This window comes from Fukomys damarensis, unplaced genomic scaffold, assembly GCF_012274545.1.
Source record: "Fukomys damarensis isolate Sample0158 unplaced genomic scaffold, DMR_v1.0_HiC HiC_scaffold_17, whole genome shotgun sequence".
NCBI lineage: Eukaryota > Metazoa > Chordata > Mammalia > Rodentia > Bathyergidae > Fukomys > Fukomys damarensis.
The window spans coordinates 77,461,418-77,478,062 of NW_022900929.1; the positions used below are offsets into that span (position 1 = coordinate 77,461,418).

The following is a 16,645-nucleotide window of genomic DNA, read 5'->3' on the forward strand; positions in this document are numbered from 1 at the left end:
GTTTTTTTTTTTTTTTTTTTTTTGCCTCCTACAACTTGAAGATCACAAAGTAATTTTTAAGGTATGTGATACATGCTTCTAAGTATTGCACATACATGTCTCTGGGGAGGAAAGGCCAGCTGAGTTCCAAGTTAAAGATAAACGGGACAGGTCACACCAGACCATTTCTTCTCCAGTGTGTGCACAGTGCTTTGTGTGTGATGGGCAATAAAACTTAATAAACTCACGGATTTTTAAGGCAATATTCCAATTCCGGATAACTACTAAATCGCAAAGGAACAGGGTACGTGATACTGACAAAGCAAACACATGGTGTGCTTGGTTCCAAAACCCCCGGTTCTGACTCTGAGAAAGCCGCTCACAGAGGGACAGGAAACCCCTGTGACGGTCCGCGGAAATGGTGGTCAGAACCCCGGAAGAAAGGCCAACTGCTCAGTCAAAAGACTGTGCTATCGAGGCCAAAAGGAGTCATTGGGGCCAGGGATGTGGCTCAGCAGCGCCCCCGCCTGCTTCACAAGCACAAGGACCCGAGTTCGATCCCCGATACAAAAAAAAAAACAAAACAAAAAAGTGATGAAGTGATGAAAGCCCAAGCCAAAGGCAGTTAATATTTCTGGTTGCCACTCAAATTGGGAACAGAAAAGCCAAGATGACAAAAAAAAAAAGTGGGAAAGGAAAAATGTTTTGTCCTTAGTTTTAACTTGATTTTCATAGTTAGGGGAGACAGAATATGCACCTTTAAGCCTGCCCCAAAGTTCCGTCAGTTGATATTTCTTTGTTCTTTTATCCATGGTGAACTGTTGTGCTAAAATATTTTGATAAGGTGTTCAGTTTCTTAGAAATTGCTATTTTTCATTCATTGTATTTTCTCCATTTTAGAAAAATTTCAATCATTTCAGTCACTTTTAATGAGGACTTTTTTTACATACAAAGTTTTTATTCTAGTCACTTCCATGAACAATTTAAATACTACAGAATTAATAAATTATAAATCTGCTCCTCCTGTTATGTCACATACACTGAAAACTCACAATCAGTGCTTTACCTCCATGTTCTGAGCTAAGTTAGCTCAGAAATGGCAGAAGGTCAAATATTACTTCTATGACAAATGCCAGATTAGACATTTTGGACATCTTTTTTCTCAGGAATGGACTCTGACCCACCCAGCAAAAGCTGTAAAAGTCTATATTCTTAGCCAGATTATGTGATTCTGTCTCCATAGACTTGTAAGCCATGTTAAGTCACACAGATGATCTTATACTGTTTACACAGCCCCGTAAAAAAGACCCTAGGGTTGATTTGATATAAAGTCCAGAACATTTTTAGTGTGGCAGGGGGTCAATATTAATGGTAGGAGAACGGTGTCGATACTGCTTGACGTTTGTGCTCGCTTCGGCAGCACATATACTACAATTGGAACGATACTGCTTGACTTTTAAAACAGAAACTATCCTTGTAGGATAGCAAACTTGAAAGGATTAACATAATTTTCCCACTAACTCTTGCCCTAAAACCTACAATAGATAATTCTTCCTGTCTTTCCATCAGTTTTCTCCAAAGACTCTCAAGAAAATATTAAGCACTACCCACGGAACATGATATAACACTTATATCAAAGGCAGCTGCTCTTAGAAACATCTTTGTGAATTCAAGTATAAAAGTATCCACTAGGATGAACTCATCTTTTAGGCTCCTCTTGCCCTAAAATTCTATGCCGTTTCACCTGCAGGATACAGAAAGCCCACACTGTTCCAGATGTGTCGTACCCAACTCTAAGGAATTTGGCAGGGATTTGTATTTTCTTTTTCAGATAAGCAACTTAATATGTTTACCCAGGGTAATACGCACTTATCACCAAGTGTGGGAACTCAGACTTCTTTTCTAGTTTCTAACTCTTTCCAGTAGGTACTGATAACAAATGCTCATTCTGGCCTTGAGGATGTTCTTCGGCCAGACCTTAACTCTTAACTCTTCTCTCAGACAAATCTCATTAATATTGGCATTTTTTTCCACCTCTCATTCCAAATGTTGGCTGGTTACAAGACCTACATCATCACCCTGGACCTTTCATGCTTACCTAATGTCTTTAATCACATAGTAGCTAGACTTTGGTGTATCAGATCTTTCACACATGCTAAAAGCTGGTCTCAGAAAGGACTTCACACAACTAGAATGATGCAGCACATTCATTCTACAGTCACATTTACACTGCCCCAATGAGGCAAGAAGTGAGGGAAACAGACCTCTCATTTGCTTGTTTCTGTATCAACATTTTTTGTACTTGGTTGGCATTTTTTGCCTAAATAAACTATTAGTTCACTGAGGCAAGAACTAGGTTTCCAAACTCTTCAAAAGCTTTTAAGAAATTCTACTTTAATATGCCACACATTTCTTGAAGAGGTTGGGCCCAAAAAACAAAAATATGAATGTGCATTATCCTCAGCTTCTGAAATCTCAGGCTCTTGTGAGAATAGCCATTTTTTCTTAGAATAAACAAACAAACAAACAAACAAACAAAAAGACATCTAGAGGTTAAAAGCTCTGCCTTATTTGTGGCAATATGAAGCTGTAAAGTTTTTTTGGCAAGAAAATACACAATCCTTCGGATTTGCTACAAAACGTTTTTTAAACCACTGGTAAAAACACCAAGTCTGACAACTATTAAACTGTACAATGAAGAAAGAAGAAAAACACCATATACAATTCTGACAAGCGTCCTGATGGCATTCGATAGCTCTCTCCACTCTTGGGAACATACCTTTTCCCATTCTGCCCTGGCATTTTCTGTACGTAAAGAAAGTGCATCTCGCAGTGCTTTCCGTATGCAAGATTTCAGTTTCTCACAATACTGCGCAGACAGCCACTTCGAAGAACAAGCCGGTGGGATTCCCAAAGGCCGCTTGTCCCGGGAGCCATTCCCCTCCACCTTCCCAGTGTCCCTGAGGAGGACGTCAAGGACGATGAGGATGTCCTCCTCGTACCGCCGGATTTCGAGTTGGATCCGCTCAGCTTCCTGCATGGTCCACTCCCTGTGGCTCTGGTATAGACAGGCTTGTAATTCTGTCTCCTTCTGAAAAAGTAGTTCAGCCTTTTCTTTCAAAAAGTCTGCTTTAGCTGCTGCAAGCACCTCATTAATTTTATTTCGATGATCATCTAAAAACTGCCGGTAATCTTGCTCGTTTTGTTCTTGAATTCTCTGGATTTCTTCTTGCTTTTCTCGGTTCCACTCACTGCGCGCCTTCGCCAGCTCGGCCCTGACGACCACAGGGAGCTCCTCACTCTTCAGCTCCAGCTCCTTCTGCAGAGAACGGATTTTCTCTTCCAGGTCCTTCCCGAGGGTTACATTTTTCTTCGGATTTTCAAACTCACTTTTCCATTTCTCTTTAGCTTCAGAGACAGCAAACAATAGCTAAAGGACACAATGGCATACATTTTAATATTTAAGAACGTCCTTGTTGGCAGCAAAATCTAAGTCATTATTTGGATTGCTCGTGAACATAATGAGAGATTTACAGACAGAATGAAAGGGAAAAGATAAATTTAGGTAAAGTATTATTCTGTAAAATATAGTACTTATATATTACACTTACACAACTTTTCCTTCATTTTAAATCATCTAATAGTTCTACTTATGGTATTTTAAAAAACATCACTTTCTTGATGGGGGCCCAGAAGTTGAAACTGGCATATATAAATGATAATGTCTATGTTTCTGTATCACCAAAACAAATTTCAGAGCAATCGATTTAGTATTTTAAATACAAATAGTCCCAAACTTTACCTAAGGCCCTCCACAAATTAAGTGCCTTAAAGCAAAAGAAATCTCAGAAGGAAACCTCAATGTTACTTAGGAATATAGCAGATACCTAAAAACTACTTGCTGATAAGTCATGCAATGTTAGCGGCTAGAGCAGCTGGTTAAAAGCCTAGCAAAGAGAAAAGGTCATTCTTTCCATTCGTCTCATTTTTATAAAAGAAAGACAAGACAAGTACAGAACAGTCCACAGTCAGGCAGTATGCGGGTTATCAAAAGCCTGGGCTCTAGCTCCAGCCCCAGCACAAGGGCTAAAGAGGGACTCTGGAGCCAGCTGCTGAGAGGGAGCCAGGACCACTAAGGAAGGACAGGCCTCTCCCCAGCTTCCTATGGCCTCAGGGTCCTGGTCTGTGTGGCTGAAGGTAATCAGGATGCCCACTAAGTAACGCAGGAGCGCATGCAACTGAAGTCCTCAACCCAGACCCTGAGAAGACAGCCTTGGATGTTACACAGCCTTCATGACTTCTGGGTGTGGGGCCTTGGGAGAGTCCCTTAGTACCTGTGGCTTTTCCTGTCTTCTTTGCCCACACAGCACACAGTCTGGATGATGACCTACCTTGAGTCCCTCTTAATTCTAATATCCCGACTGCATTCAAAGTTACAGGGACACACTGCGTCAGAAGACAGATCGGCATCTCCACATCTGACCACGGTTACCCAATTCCACACCGAGGTTCAGGATGAGCAAGTGGGACACCTGCTCATCAAACCTTCTACCAAGAGGACCGTCATCTGAGGTGAGCTTCACCAACGAATTCACCACAAATTCCTTTTCCAGCAGCACACTAACCCTGGAGCGAGCCGAGGTAGGTTTAAATGGTGTGCTTAGAGAAAACAGGTCCCACTGCGATGGAGGCCCAGGAGTCCCTGCCAAATGACCTGCATGGAGGTGGTGGGTCCTTACCAAGAGCCTGCGACCCTGGGGAGAAGTTTACAGAATATGACAGGACTTATCAACTCAGCCGCTCCAGGACACCACTGCATCTGAAGAGCTCTTAAAACATACGGATGCCCAGCCCACACCAAACAACTCAGGACATGGTCTGGGTGACAACCAGGCAACTATGGCACCCACTTGACGCCTTTGGAACTCAAGAAACCGGCCTTTCCTCGAGTACTCTGAGACATGAAGGTGCAGACGAGGCATGAGTCATTTACAGCTGTGCCCCAGGGTGAAATCTCACCCTCAACGCTGTAATCTGCTATGTTCTGTGTGCCGAATTCAGAAGGAAAGATTTATCCATTAGGCATAAAGGGGCACCGTAAGTTTGTGTCAGCTCTTATTTCCCTAAGACTGAGAGCCACGAACACGCTTCCATTCATTTCTTTGCTATTTAGAGTTCTGGAGATCACCTGCACATATGCTTGGACTTATCCAGGGGCTGTTTTTCTTACAAATTTCTATAAGGTCTTTATCATATATTAGTATTAACACTTCTGTTTTCATTTTTCTTATTATCATTTTAATTTTATCTTATTAAGAAAAACAAAAAATGGGTTTTAAACCTATTATTTTATTTTTGCCCTTGTGTTCATTGCCTCAAGAATGAGTTGTCCTAAATTATCTGAAATACTTCATTTTCCATACGTTCAATTATGAATGTTTAACACTATGAACCTAGCGCTTATCGGGATGCAGAGGGTGGCAAACATAACCTTTCCAAAGTGTCACCTGGCTATCCCGAGTCTCCTCACTTGATCTTAGACAAAAGGCGGTGAAGAGACTATTACGGAATAGTATAATTTCTTATTCCCCTGTTTTGAAACAATTCATTAGTTTTTATTCACAGTTGATCCTGTCTTTGACATCTGTAGTGTACAGAATGAAAAACAGTTCTGTGACTCACACTGTCCGGACTGTTGTCTGCCAATATACTCCATGTTAAAGTCGGACTGACTCCTTTTCTAGGACACTAAAAAGATTCTGGTCTTCTTATTTTTCCAAATAAACTGGAGAGTTTTTGTGCCAATTTTGTACCAGTTTGTCGGCATTTTGGTTAGAGTTGATTTAGACCAGTGAGGTGTTGGAAGAGGACACATGGTTATGACAGAGAAGCTTTCCTTTCAAGGAGCAGACATCCCTGGACAGAGAGCCGGCCACGTCCCAGAGACTGTGTGGGACGCCTACAGACACAGCACAGGGAGCCTCCACGTGTGACTGCGTGCCGTGCAGCTGGCGAGCACATAACCACCTGTTGTCAATCTCACCCAAACACGGAAGGCAAATTAATTTCTAAGTCGAGATTATCTTTCTCCCCGTGAGAATTTTAAGATGCTAAAGTAACGATTCCTCCCTTCACCCCTGACGGCTGCCGGAACAGACGCTCCTGGCTCGGCCTCACTGATGTTGAACAAGCACTGCCTTAGACAACCCCTCACCAACGCCATGAGGAGACACAGACTCCCAGGATGCAGGAGTGGGGACTGGAGGAGCACACGCCTGGGTGAGTGTGCGTGGGTCAAGAAGGCAAGCCTTGGGGTCTGTGTCTGGGCCCGGGCCCCTTCCTCTCTGGCACTGCTCCCAGCGGCTTCCTGGCCTCCACGACTCGCTCCACCGCACCCTTCCACCATGATGTTTCAGACCGCGAACCGAATCCACCCCCAACACCGTGAGCCAGATGAATCCATCCTCTCAGCGCTAGGTGTCAGGCACTGTGTCTCAGCAACAAGGAGGTGGGGAAATGACCTCCTCAGGTTCCTTTGCGGGACCACGCTTACCCGCTTGGCTATGGAGGCCTCCTGCTGCTCCTCCCACTTCTTCTGCTCGGCTCTCAGGCGTGCTTTGTACTCTGTGAGCTCTGGCAGTTCTTCCAGCCATCTACGACGAGCATTTTGCACAGCTGTTTCTACCTGGAGGACATCACAGGAAAAAGCAGAGCAGCTTCAGAAAGACTCATTTTCAAACATCCGCCACAATCTCATGTGTGTTTTGCAGTACCTCCCAAGACACTGGCATTTCCATAAAGGTCAGTTATCCTGGGGAGAAGGACAAGGCACACCAGAGGGTTGCCTGGTACCAGCTGCTATCCAGTTACTGCCCTGCACGCACATACCACTCAAGTGTGCAGCCTTACACCTGGCATTTTCCTGCCCACAAGAATTAGTTTGTACAAGTCCAGCATGGGGGCATATGCTTGTAATCCCACTGCTCTGGAAGGCTGAGGCAGGAGGATTCCAAGCCTGAGCCCAGACTGAGCAACTCAGTGACTTAATGAAAGCTCATCTCAAAATAAAAAGTAAAGGTCTGGAGACGTAGCATAATGTGAAATCCCTGGGTTCAATCCCAGTACAACAAGATTTTTAAAATAGATAAATAAAAAGGCTTGTACAAAAGAATGAGGGACAGACCTAAGTTCAGAAAAAAAAAAAAAGACTTGAATTATGAAGGTGATCTGGTTATAAGGTCATTCATTAAATAGCTTTACTGCCTTTTAAAATGTGCATAGATACACACACATACAGATATTCATATATACAAAAGCTGAGCTGATATGAGGGTGTATTTCTCATTAAAGTATCAAGTCCAACCACATGTAAACCCCTGGGAATTAAAAATATGGAGAAAAGATAAAGTTCTTATAGGAATTTATATTCCTTACAAAGTTATTATGAAACATTTCATTTATACTATTATATACTATTGTTTTTCTTCACAAGATCTATGATTTCATAAATACCAATGAGGCATATTACTTTTTCCATGGAATATTTTCTTACTCAACACTGAGGAAAACACAATGTTTTAACTGATGGAAGATGGCCCTGATAGTATTACATATTATGAGATAGTCCTTGTTTAACAACCTCGCTGTCTAACAACTGTTCAGACTTATAACCGGCTGCTGAGACTTACGAGCCATCTTTTTTTTGGGGGGGATAGTTCTGTACATTCTGTTGATAAAGTCCCAGTGTCTTTTTTTTTTTGGTACAATACACCTTCTTTATATGGTACTGTAATTTTTGCTGGTTGTACTGTACAAAATAGCAGTGAGTTTTATGTTGTTATACATTCCAGTACTGTATGCAAGTTATGCAAACAAGAACAAAGTCATCAAGCTGGAGTTTCCTTTGCCCACTTCTTTGTTCTAAATCTTGTAATGCACACACTGCATACAATTCCTCATTTAGCAACCCAGTCACAAATGAGAGATGCCTTTGCTTACTGTTTTTTAGGCACATTCACTAAGGATGTTGTACAAACACAGCATTCATGAAAAAACAAGTATTTTCAAAATATGTATTATTTCTATAACATCTGATACTGGGGAAAAATAAGCTACCTGGCATTTTTTGGACACTGAAGCAAAACAGGCAACCTCATATATTTACCTCAATATACAAAAAATACATGGTTTGCCTGTTCTGATGCAGAAGGGAGTGATTTGGAGCATGGTTTTTTGAGGCGTGTTGATCACATACCATCAGGCAGGAGAGCCATGGCAAAGGGCCACAAAAACGCGCTCTCTTTATTGGGCTCAGTTCTAAGGACTATTTGCCTCCAGCAGTTCCTCAGGTGGTAATAAAACTGATTCATTTGGAGTTAAATCAATTCTCAGCTAGAGATAAACTCCTGAGAAGTGATGTTACCTCTGAAACTTTTGGATGTGTAGAACTGTATCATATATTTTCTCAATGGGTTATATACACACTTTCAAACCACAGAAAAGGACTGAACAATTATCACTGTTGTCCTTAGCACTGTGGTTGTCTTACGTGTTTAATTTTCATCTTACACTTCTGAACAGTAGGCACCTTTACTACACACTTTCTATGTTTTTCTTTCCTCAAGGTGTGTACTGCAGAGGCGGACAGAGCAGTGGCTCCATTCATGCTGTCTCGTCCTGGATATCTGGCATTTCCAGTGAAGTTTGCATAGTCAAGCAGGTTATGGTTCTGGGATATCTTATTAGTAGTAGTGATTTTAGTTGCACTGCTCCCTTGCAATGACCTGGAGAAGCTCCTTCATTATTGAGCCAAAATTGTATAACTCAAACCATGTGATCAGTGCAACCTTAAAGAATTCATGGAAGATGCTAAGATGCTAGGAAAAGGCCTGTGAGGAATACAGGACTACATGTTTTATTGATATGCTAAAGATCATATCTGGATTACAACCATGATTATTATTTGGTGGGGGAGGGGGTAACAGGGATCGAACTCGGGACCCTGCATTTGCAAGGCAGGCAGAACCACTGAGCTAAGTCCCCGGCCTGCAATCATGATTATTCATGAGTACCTTCTATACCATAAGGTGTCCTGGATTTTCCAGCCAGTTTTCATTTCTGCCTTTTCTGTGGGATCAATACTGCCTAAATCCAGCTGATGTGATAATTTGTTGGTGGCTGCTATATTTTATTTTAAATGTTATTGGAGAGCATGTGTTCTCAAGGAAAACAAATAATTTTCATTGAGCTAACTTTTATAATATGATGTCTAATATGCATTTGCCAGACTAAGAATGCTATGGAAAATCATATTCAACAATGAAACAAATAAGTAAAACTTCAAGTACTTATCGAAAGCTAAGCATGTTTTTTAAAATGTTATTTCAAGATTATTTAGAAGTTTATAAAATAATAACTATAATGGCTATAGCAGTCCAGAAAGACTGCCAGGGGCGTTATGGTTTGGATCTAAACTGGACCCTAAGGCCTCATGTGTTTGGAAGGTGACTGGATCACGTGGGTGCTATGGCTGACTTGCTGCTAGGATGACCTGGAAGGGTTTCTTTCTCTCCCCTTCCCATCTCTCTGCTTCCTGGCTGCCACAACATGAGCATCTGTCTCCCACCAGACCCTTCCACCAGGCTGTTTCTGCCTGTCAGCCAGTGTGAACTGGAACTTCAAAAACAGTGAGCCAAGGGCCAGGGACATGGCTCAGTGGTGCTGCCACCTGACTTGCAAGCACAAGGATCTGAGTTCGATCCCCGGTGCCAAAACAAAACAGTGAGCCAAAATCAATCTCTCCCCCTTTAAATTGCAGGTGTCAGGTATTGTGTCCCATCGGTGAGAAAGTAACTAAGACGGGGCGCATCCCATGAGATCAAAACTATTTTCAAAATAATTTAAGATGATGCCCTTTCCACTCCTACCTCTCCTGTGCAAGCAGCAAAGCTCTCCTGGAACAACGTCCATGTTGATGATGTCAATGTGCTGAGAGCCAATAGCAGGTATGCTTGTGTGTGTGTTTTTTAATTTCTCAGATTTATTTTCCAACATAGTGAACAGAAAGAATCCTGACAAAAAGCTCTGTATGGTCCCCAAGGTTTAAAAGTGTAAAGGAGTCCTGAATCTAAAAACACTCAAAAATCACTGTAATGGTTCCGATAGCTCTAACAGACAATAATTCATCTTTGCTCTGGTAACACAGGCTCTACTTTCCTCAGGATGACATTTCTTGGAAAGGAAGTTATTTGCCCCAGTTAAAAGCTGATTTGTGGGAGGTTCAGAGGAAGGGCTGGTCGCTGCTTTGTTTTGACTGATGGGGATTCCAGACCTGGATCCCAGGACAGGCACACCTGGGCTTCAACCAAAAGCTGCTGGATACATTCTCTGCTTCACTTCACTTATCTATAACGACTTTAGGAGAATATTTTCTAAGATATTAGATGTAAAAGATTCATAGTGAAATTGTGCTTCTTTTAGATGTTAAGACATCTTTAACCCAGGCACTGTAATGCCGAGATCTCAAAAGAAAAAAAAAATTTTTTGTTAGCTGAAAGAATATACAGAAAAACTGAGGGGGGACTGTTTTATGACAGGAAGATACTGAAGAAAGCTTTGGGAACAATGGAGCAGGTTTTTGTACTCTAGAAATAACCCAAAACTTGAAAGTACAAATTCACAGGTTGTCAGCACAGTTCTGCTATAATTGTCCCATTACCTGTTGGGCAATACTCTCACAGTATTTGAGTTCCAGGTCAATTTCAAGTTTCTTCAAGTCCCCCTTCACGTTTGTTTCCCTCTCATGCCCTGCATCTTGCTGGACCACGCACTTCTGCTCTTCTCCCGCTGCGGCCACCTCTGTCTTGGAAACAACGTCCAGGGTGGCTGGGCAGTCAGTTTGGCTGCCACGATCTGACGTCTCCTTTCTTGATGATGCCTTTACACTTTCATCCAGCTTCGCCTGCCACTCCTTTTCCAGCTCTTGCATTAGTTTCCACTTGATCTGTTTTCAGGAGAAAAATCACATGAGAAGAAAAACATTCAAACGAGTACCAGCTAGAAATATAGCTGGACAGAAGAGGAACCGCAGCCATGTCTGAAACGCATCTAGACACCGTCCTAGTCCTTGCATGAAGTTGAGATTTAGTCAATGAAAATACATTTCAAAGTAAAACTGGAAAGTCACTTTTTGCTTTCATAATAAGGAAGAAAAAAAATCACATGCAAGATTTAATTACATTAAGCTCAGCCTCTCTTGCTGTCAATATTCAACCTTGTGAAGCTTTAGATACTACCACTGCAAAGATGGCATAAAAAAACTTTCGCTATTAATGTGCATTCAATTTGTATTTTGCCATCGATACTACTTTCCACAAAGCTAGCACTGAGTAAATGTCATTACTGAAATTGACGATCTAAAAAATAGTTTCACTGACTTGAGCACATGAGAATCTATTTGTCTGGTGTTAAATTTGATTGAGTGGTCTGCATTTAAGAGAGGCCATGCTGGAAAAACGCCTCACAATTTCTCCACTTGCAGCAGTGCAGTGGGGTGGACCGAAACAGTCAGCCAAAACCGTGAGTAGCAAACTTGCTTTTCTCCTTCCTGTTCCCCTCCTAAGCATCCAGGGCTCTCAAACTGCTTTCCTGGCTACCAGTTAATATTGGTACTGCTCTTGTGGACAGCAGGATTTATTTTAAATGGGGTGGAGAATTGTTTTTCATGTCCAAATGAGTGTTTAAGGTCATGATTTGGTTCTATTCTCTTCAGGAAAGCAAGAGTGTTTTGTAATCTCATTTGCTTCTTGGGCAACAGAAATAAACTCTTGCTTCTGAGCCTGTGCTCACTTTCCTTCTGATCTGTTATTGGGATTATTGATGGGGTAATGACAGATACTATTCTAGAGTTCTCAGAATCATTTTATAATATGAAATTAGACTTACAGTTTCATCTTTAGGCACCAAAGAAGTGCCCCCAAAACTGTTATATCCTGGATTTGGACGAAGAGTCAAGAGGGGGTAATGTAAAAAAAAATAAAACTGGCAGAGCAAGCTGCTGATGGCCCGATTCCGAAAGGTGGCTGAGCAGATGGATGACTGTTTATGTACTGGGCAATCAAGTGTCTGTTCAGGAGGAAGTGTCTCCCACAGTTAATTCCACATGTTATCACACACAGGGAGCAGGGAGAAACCGTAACCCACACCTCCTTCCGTTCCTTATCCCAGTGCGCTTTGGCTGACATCACTTGGTTTTCAATCTGCTGTTTCACATCAGTTTCTTGCTCTTTCAGCCACTTGTTTTTTTCCATCACAAGCGCTTCTTGGTACTTTTCTTCAAGTTCCAGCTGATGGTTGCTTATATGTTCTTTTTCTTCCAAGAGCTGTTTCTTTAAACAAAATTCAAGTAAATATCTATACAATACTAATGGTCTCCAGGTTAAAAACAAAACCAAAAAAAATATTTAAACCTGTGCATTGCATAGATAGAAAAAGAAAAGGCCCAAAACCAAAGGAACAATGCTCTAGCTTCTAAGGACTTGCTAAGCTTATATTAGAATTGTGTGACTGAGTCTTCATGTGCCTGGGAACAGTCCTCCTTGCCTCATCTGCACACGGACAACCTCACAGAATACCTACCACCCAATCACAAGGGTTGCGTGCGTGTAAGTTTCTTTTCTCCCCTTTTTTTCCCTTTCTCTGAAGGCATCAAGCTAAAATGTGAGGAGGAGTCTGTGTGAGCTGGGTCTCACAGCTGCCACGCCCTGTCCCGCCTGACGCATGAGTCTGTTTGGGCCCTCAGCACTCATGGAAGGGTAACCAAGACCCCACAGCTGCCCATCTCAGGGACCACACCTTGTTCCTCCCTGAAATGGGCTGTGGGGAAGGGCGCGTCTTGCAGGGAAGCGCTACTGGAAGTACTGTGGCCTGGCCTGCTCCAGAGTTCAGTGAGATTCTTGCCTTGTGCCCCTGAGAGACACTTCCAGGAAAACCAATTGCTGTACCTCTGCCCACCTCTTCAGTGTACGAGATTAGATAAATTCTCCAAAGTAGAAAGGTGTTCCCATTCTGACTGGCTTACAGAGACTGCTAAGGGCTTATATAAGTCTATATTTAAAAAATAAAAATAAGGGCTGGGGATTTAGCTCAGTGGTTCTGCCACCTGCCTTGCAAGCACAAGGACCCAAGTTCAATCCCCGGTACAAAAAAAAAAAAAAAAAAAAAAACTTTAAGGGAAAAGAAAAAAATATGAGAAAATGAAAAAATGGAAATAAAGTGTTTGTAAATGTGGAGGGAGGTGGGGGTGAAGGGAGGGCAGGGACAGGGGTAAAAAATGAGAGCCAAAACCTGTCATGTAAAGGTACAAGATCCCAGTAATGGGGCCGGGGATTTAGCTCAGTGGTTCGGTGGCCTGCTTTGCAAGCTCAAAGACCTGAGTTCAATCCCCAGTATCAAAAAAAAAAGATCCCAGTAATGAATGTAACTGTACTGTATACCTAGAATGTACCAATAAACTCAATAAAAAGAAAAAAAATAAAAAATAAAAATAAAAACCTGAGAGAACTCCAAGAGAAGGAAGAAATAAAACTCCTGCTCTAAATATATTGATCCCTTAAGTGAGGGCCAGGTAAAACTACAAAATTATAGCAGAGGGAAGTTTCAGGGATCCTATGAGTAAATACATTGTTAAAAGTCTATACAACTATATATCTGATGACAGAAATGATAACTTTTACTGCATGATGATTAAGATTTTTGAAGAATATTAACCTAATTAAAGTGTTTTAGGAGCCAAACAGCAGTTTTAACTTTCTTTCTTGCATTTATGCACAAACACTTGTAGGTCAAATTATCAGTCAGTAGCAGCTATTACCTACAACTGAGGAGATTCAATTTTATACCAAATTGATTGCTTTAAAAGTACCCAAACAAATTCCTGAAAAGAACTACATCTTTGAGAGAATTGCTCTTATGTTCTTGCCAAATTTATCTATGTATTTTTTAACGGAACCATACTAGAGAGCTTCTCCCCATTTTTACTTTTAAAACATTACTGGAAGCCAAATTCTCGATTTTTAGGTAATTTAAGACCCCTTTAACTTTTACACTGCCAACCCTAATTACAGCAGCTCCCTTTAGAAGTTACTCTTGCACTGACTGCTATGTACCCATGGCAAGTTCTTTCACCGTCTTTATCTACTAAAAATCATGAAAATATTCAGTGAACCAAAGGCCTCACCTGCTCTCTGTTCTTTTTAAGCCTGTGGTAGCGATCCCTGGCTTTAATGTAACTTATTTAAAAAACCTCTACAGAGAACACTCATGGTGAGCCTCTAAGCATATTCCCTAGTCTGGGAGCAAGTGGCTTTCAAAGTGTGGTCGGCAGCTGGTTCCAAGTGCAAGGGCTCCTCAGCAGGGTGCCTGGAAGGCTCCTCATCAGCCGGGGACACGGATGAGGGAGGACAGGCGACTGGTGATGATGGTGATTCACCCTGGGGCTCCCCAAGGGCAGCCAGAAGAACCTGGGGGCTGGGGAACCTCCTGCCGCCCTTCCAGCTTCCCTGAGAGGTGACAGTGACACCCTGGCCTGATCACCACCAGCCCCGTCACCAGACCACACCCAGAGTGCCACCTTCTTCCCAGAGCACTGGGACAGAGCTACTGAGAGAGACGGGTCTGAGGAAACTGTGCATGAAGGGATTCTCTGAGCAGTCAGCAGAGGAATGACATGCAGAGCCCAGGTCTGGTCCACTCCTGACCTTCCAGAATGCATCTACAGGAAACACCATTTGTCCTACGTCTGTGTCACTTTTAAAATGATTTCTTACTTCATTACACTGTGTGACCCAGCTACACTTAAGTCTCTCTGAACCCCCTTCCCTTCCCAGACTAAGGGTAGCAGTTTAAATGACAATCCCGAGGCCTGAGGAGGGACATGGTGTAGAAACAGCACATGGTACCTTCTGCTTCTGGGCCTCCTGCTCCTTCTCCACCGTCTTCCTGAGAGCTGCTTCGAGATTATCCTTCTCTCTACACACCTGCAGGTAACATTCCTGCACAGCAACCAGCTCCTTGCTCGTATTATCTAGGTCAGACCTTGGGTGTACACAAAACCAGGAACTCCATGACCAAAAATATATATGTAAGGGCCCCAGGACAATTTCCCTCCAAATTATGGACTAGGGGAGCGCTGCCTCTCCGGCTAAAGGACAGCCAAGCTTCAGTTCTCACCGGAGCCGTGACGTCGTCCCCTCATAAGCCTCAAAGAGCTGCTGCTTCTCCCAAGTGTGCTTTGTTAACAGGCTCTCGCGGATTTGGGCTTTCATGGCTTCGTGGTGCTGGTGGTAAGTCCGCTCACACCTAGCAACAGAGGGCAGAATCTCAGACCGCACCTGTCCTGGGAGAAGCACTAGAACGAACTGGTTTGTGTCACTCCTTCCTTCTTCCTTTCTTCCCTCCCTCCTCCCTCCCCATCCCTTCCTTCTAATGCAAATTATAATTAAGGTCAGCTTCCTTTCCCCCAACCAGAAATAGCAATAATTTTAAGGGTTTCTGTTGATAAAGAAATAATTTGATTATGGTTCCAGAATTCCAAGTTATATGCACTTGACACAAATACTGACTATATCAAGCTCACAAGTAAGTTATGTCCCAAAAGTCTGTTTCTAAATTTATGATTTGGTATTTGGAAGACATACTCCCTCCCACAGATTTCTTCTTTAAAGAATAGTTTCTCAAACTAGCCTTAAAAAAAGAAAAGAAAAACAAAAACAAAAAACAAAAAACAACCTAAGATGTAATATTTCAGGGAAGCACAGTTTTGATGGTGCTATAGAACCCAGACTACTACATAACATTGTTTCTATGGAAAATGTGTTCCAAAGTCTAACTTGAGAAGCCAGGAACTTATCCCTGCCAATCTAAGATCTCAACAAGGAGAGTTCACTCCATCTATCCTTTAAAAAAATGTTTTTGGGGGGTGTGGGGAGTCTTGGAGAGGGAGGGAACCCAGGAGATAGGCACTAGGTATCTATAGAGACCTCACCTATCCACAACTTGCTGTTTATCACGGTCAAAATCCTGTACCATTTGTCTCATTTGATTACATAAGTCCTGATTTGTATTCCTCAGCTTTTCTTCAACTTCTCTAAGTTCCTAGACATAAAAGAGTATTTAGAAGACATAAACATTTTCATTAATTAATCATGATCCTCATGGTCTATGTCTGCCCTACCACTTAATCATAATTTCAATTGCATATGAAAGAAAAGACACCCCTTGATAAGAACACAAGTTTCTCTGATAAGTAGCTTTCTAGCAGGAGTAAAAATTAAAAATTTCTATTTGAAATATATGAAATGAAAATACTGAACCACAGAAGTGTTGGCTGATACCTTAAAATAAGTCTTGGAAAGCCATAATCTTTAGTAACCCTTTAAATGAGGTTTTACTTTTTGGTCAAGGGCTGGCTAAGGAGCCAAGCTACTCTACAGAAAGGAAACAGGAATGACACTAACCTTCCAACGAGACCGCTACCCAGAAGCACAGGTTAAAGAGAAATAATTGGATCCAAAAACAGCCTACTGATCTACTTGTCTACCTCACATTTCCCTCTATCTCTGAAAAGTTTAACAAATCCTTTGTATTTCATAGGGTCATGAAAATTCTC

General features: G+C 42.1%; 1 protein-coding gene across 13 annotated transcripts in view; it reads right to left on the reverse strand.

Annotated features, from left to right (window-relative positions):
• Positions 1 to 16,645, reverse strand: part of Cep152 (centrosomal protein 152) — a 98,198-nt gene that overhangs the window by 35,646 nt on the left and 45,907 nt on the right. For 12 of the 13 annotated variants that reach the window (XR_781890.1, XM_010632476.1, XM_010632477.2 and 9 more), the window contains exons 16-22: positions 16,022 to 16,131; positions 15,208 to 15,336; positions 14,937 to 15,072; positions 12,183 to 12,365; positions 10,697 to 10,981; positions 6,533 to 6,664; positions 2,759 to 3,409 (exon numbers count right to left, since the gene is read on the reverse strand). Coding sequence is in view for 12 of the 13 variants with exons in the window: in XM_010632476.1 (XP_010630778.1) it covers positions 2,759 to 3,409; positions 6,533 to 6,664; positions 10,697 to 10,981; positions 12,183 to 12,365; positions 14,937 to 15,072; positions 15,208 to 15,336; positions 16,022 to 16,131 (1,626 nt within the window). In the remaining variant the exon portion in view is untranslated. The remainder of the gene's footprint in view (positions 1 to 2,758; positions 3,410 to 6,532; positions 6,665 to 10,696; positions 10,982 to 12,182; positions 12,366 to 14,936; positions 15,073 to 15,207; positions 15,337 to 16,021; positions 16,132 to 16,645) is intronic. The other variant, XM_010632473.1, reaches the window with a different exon arrangement.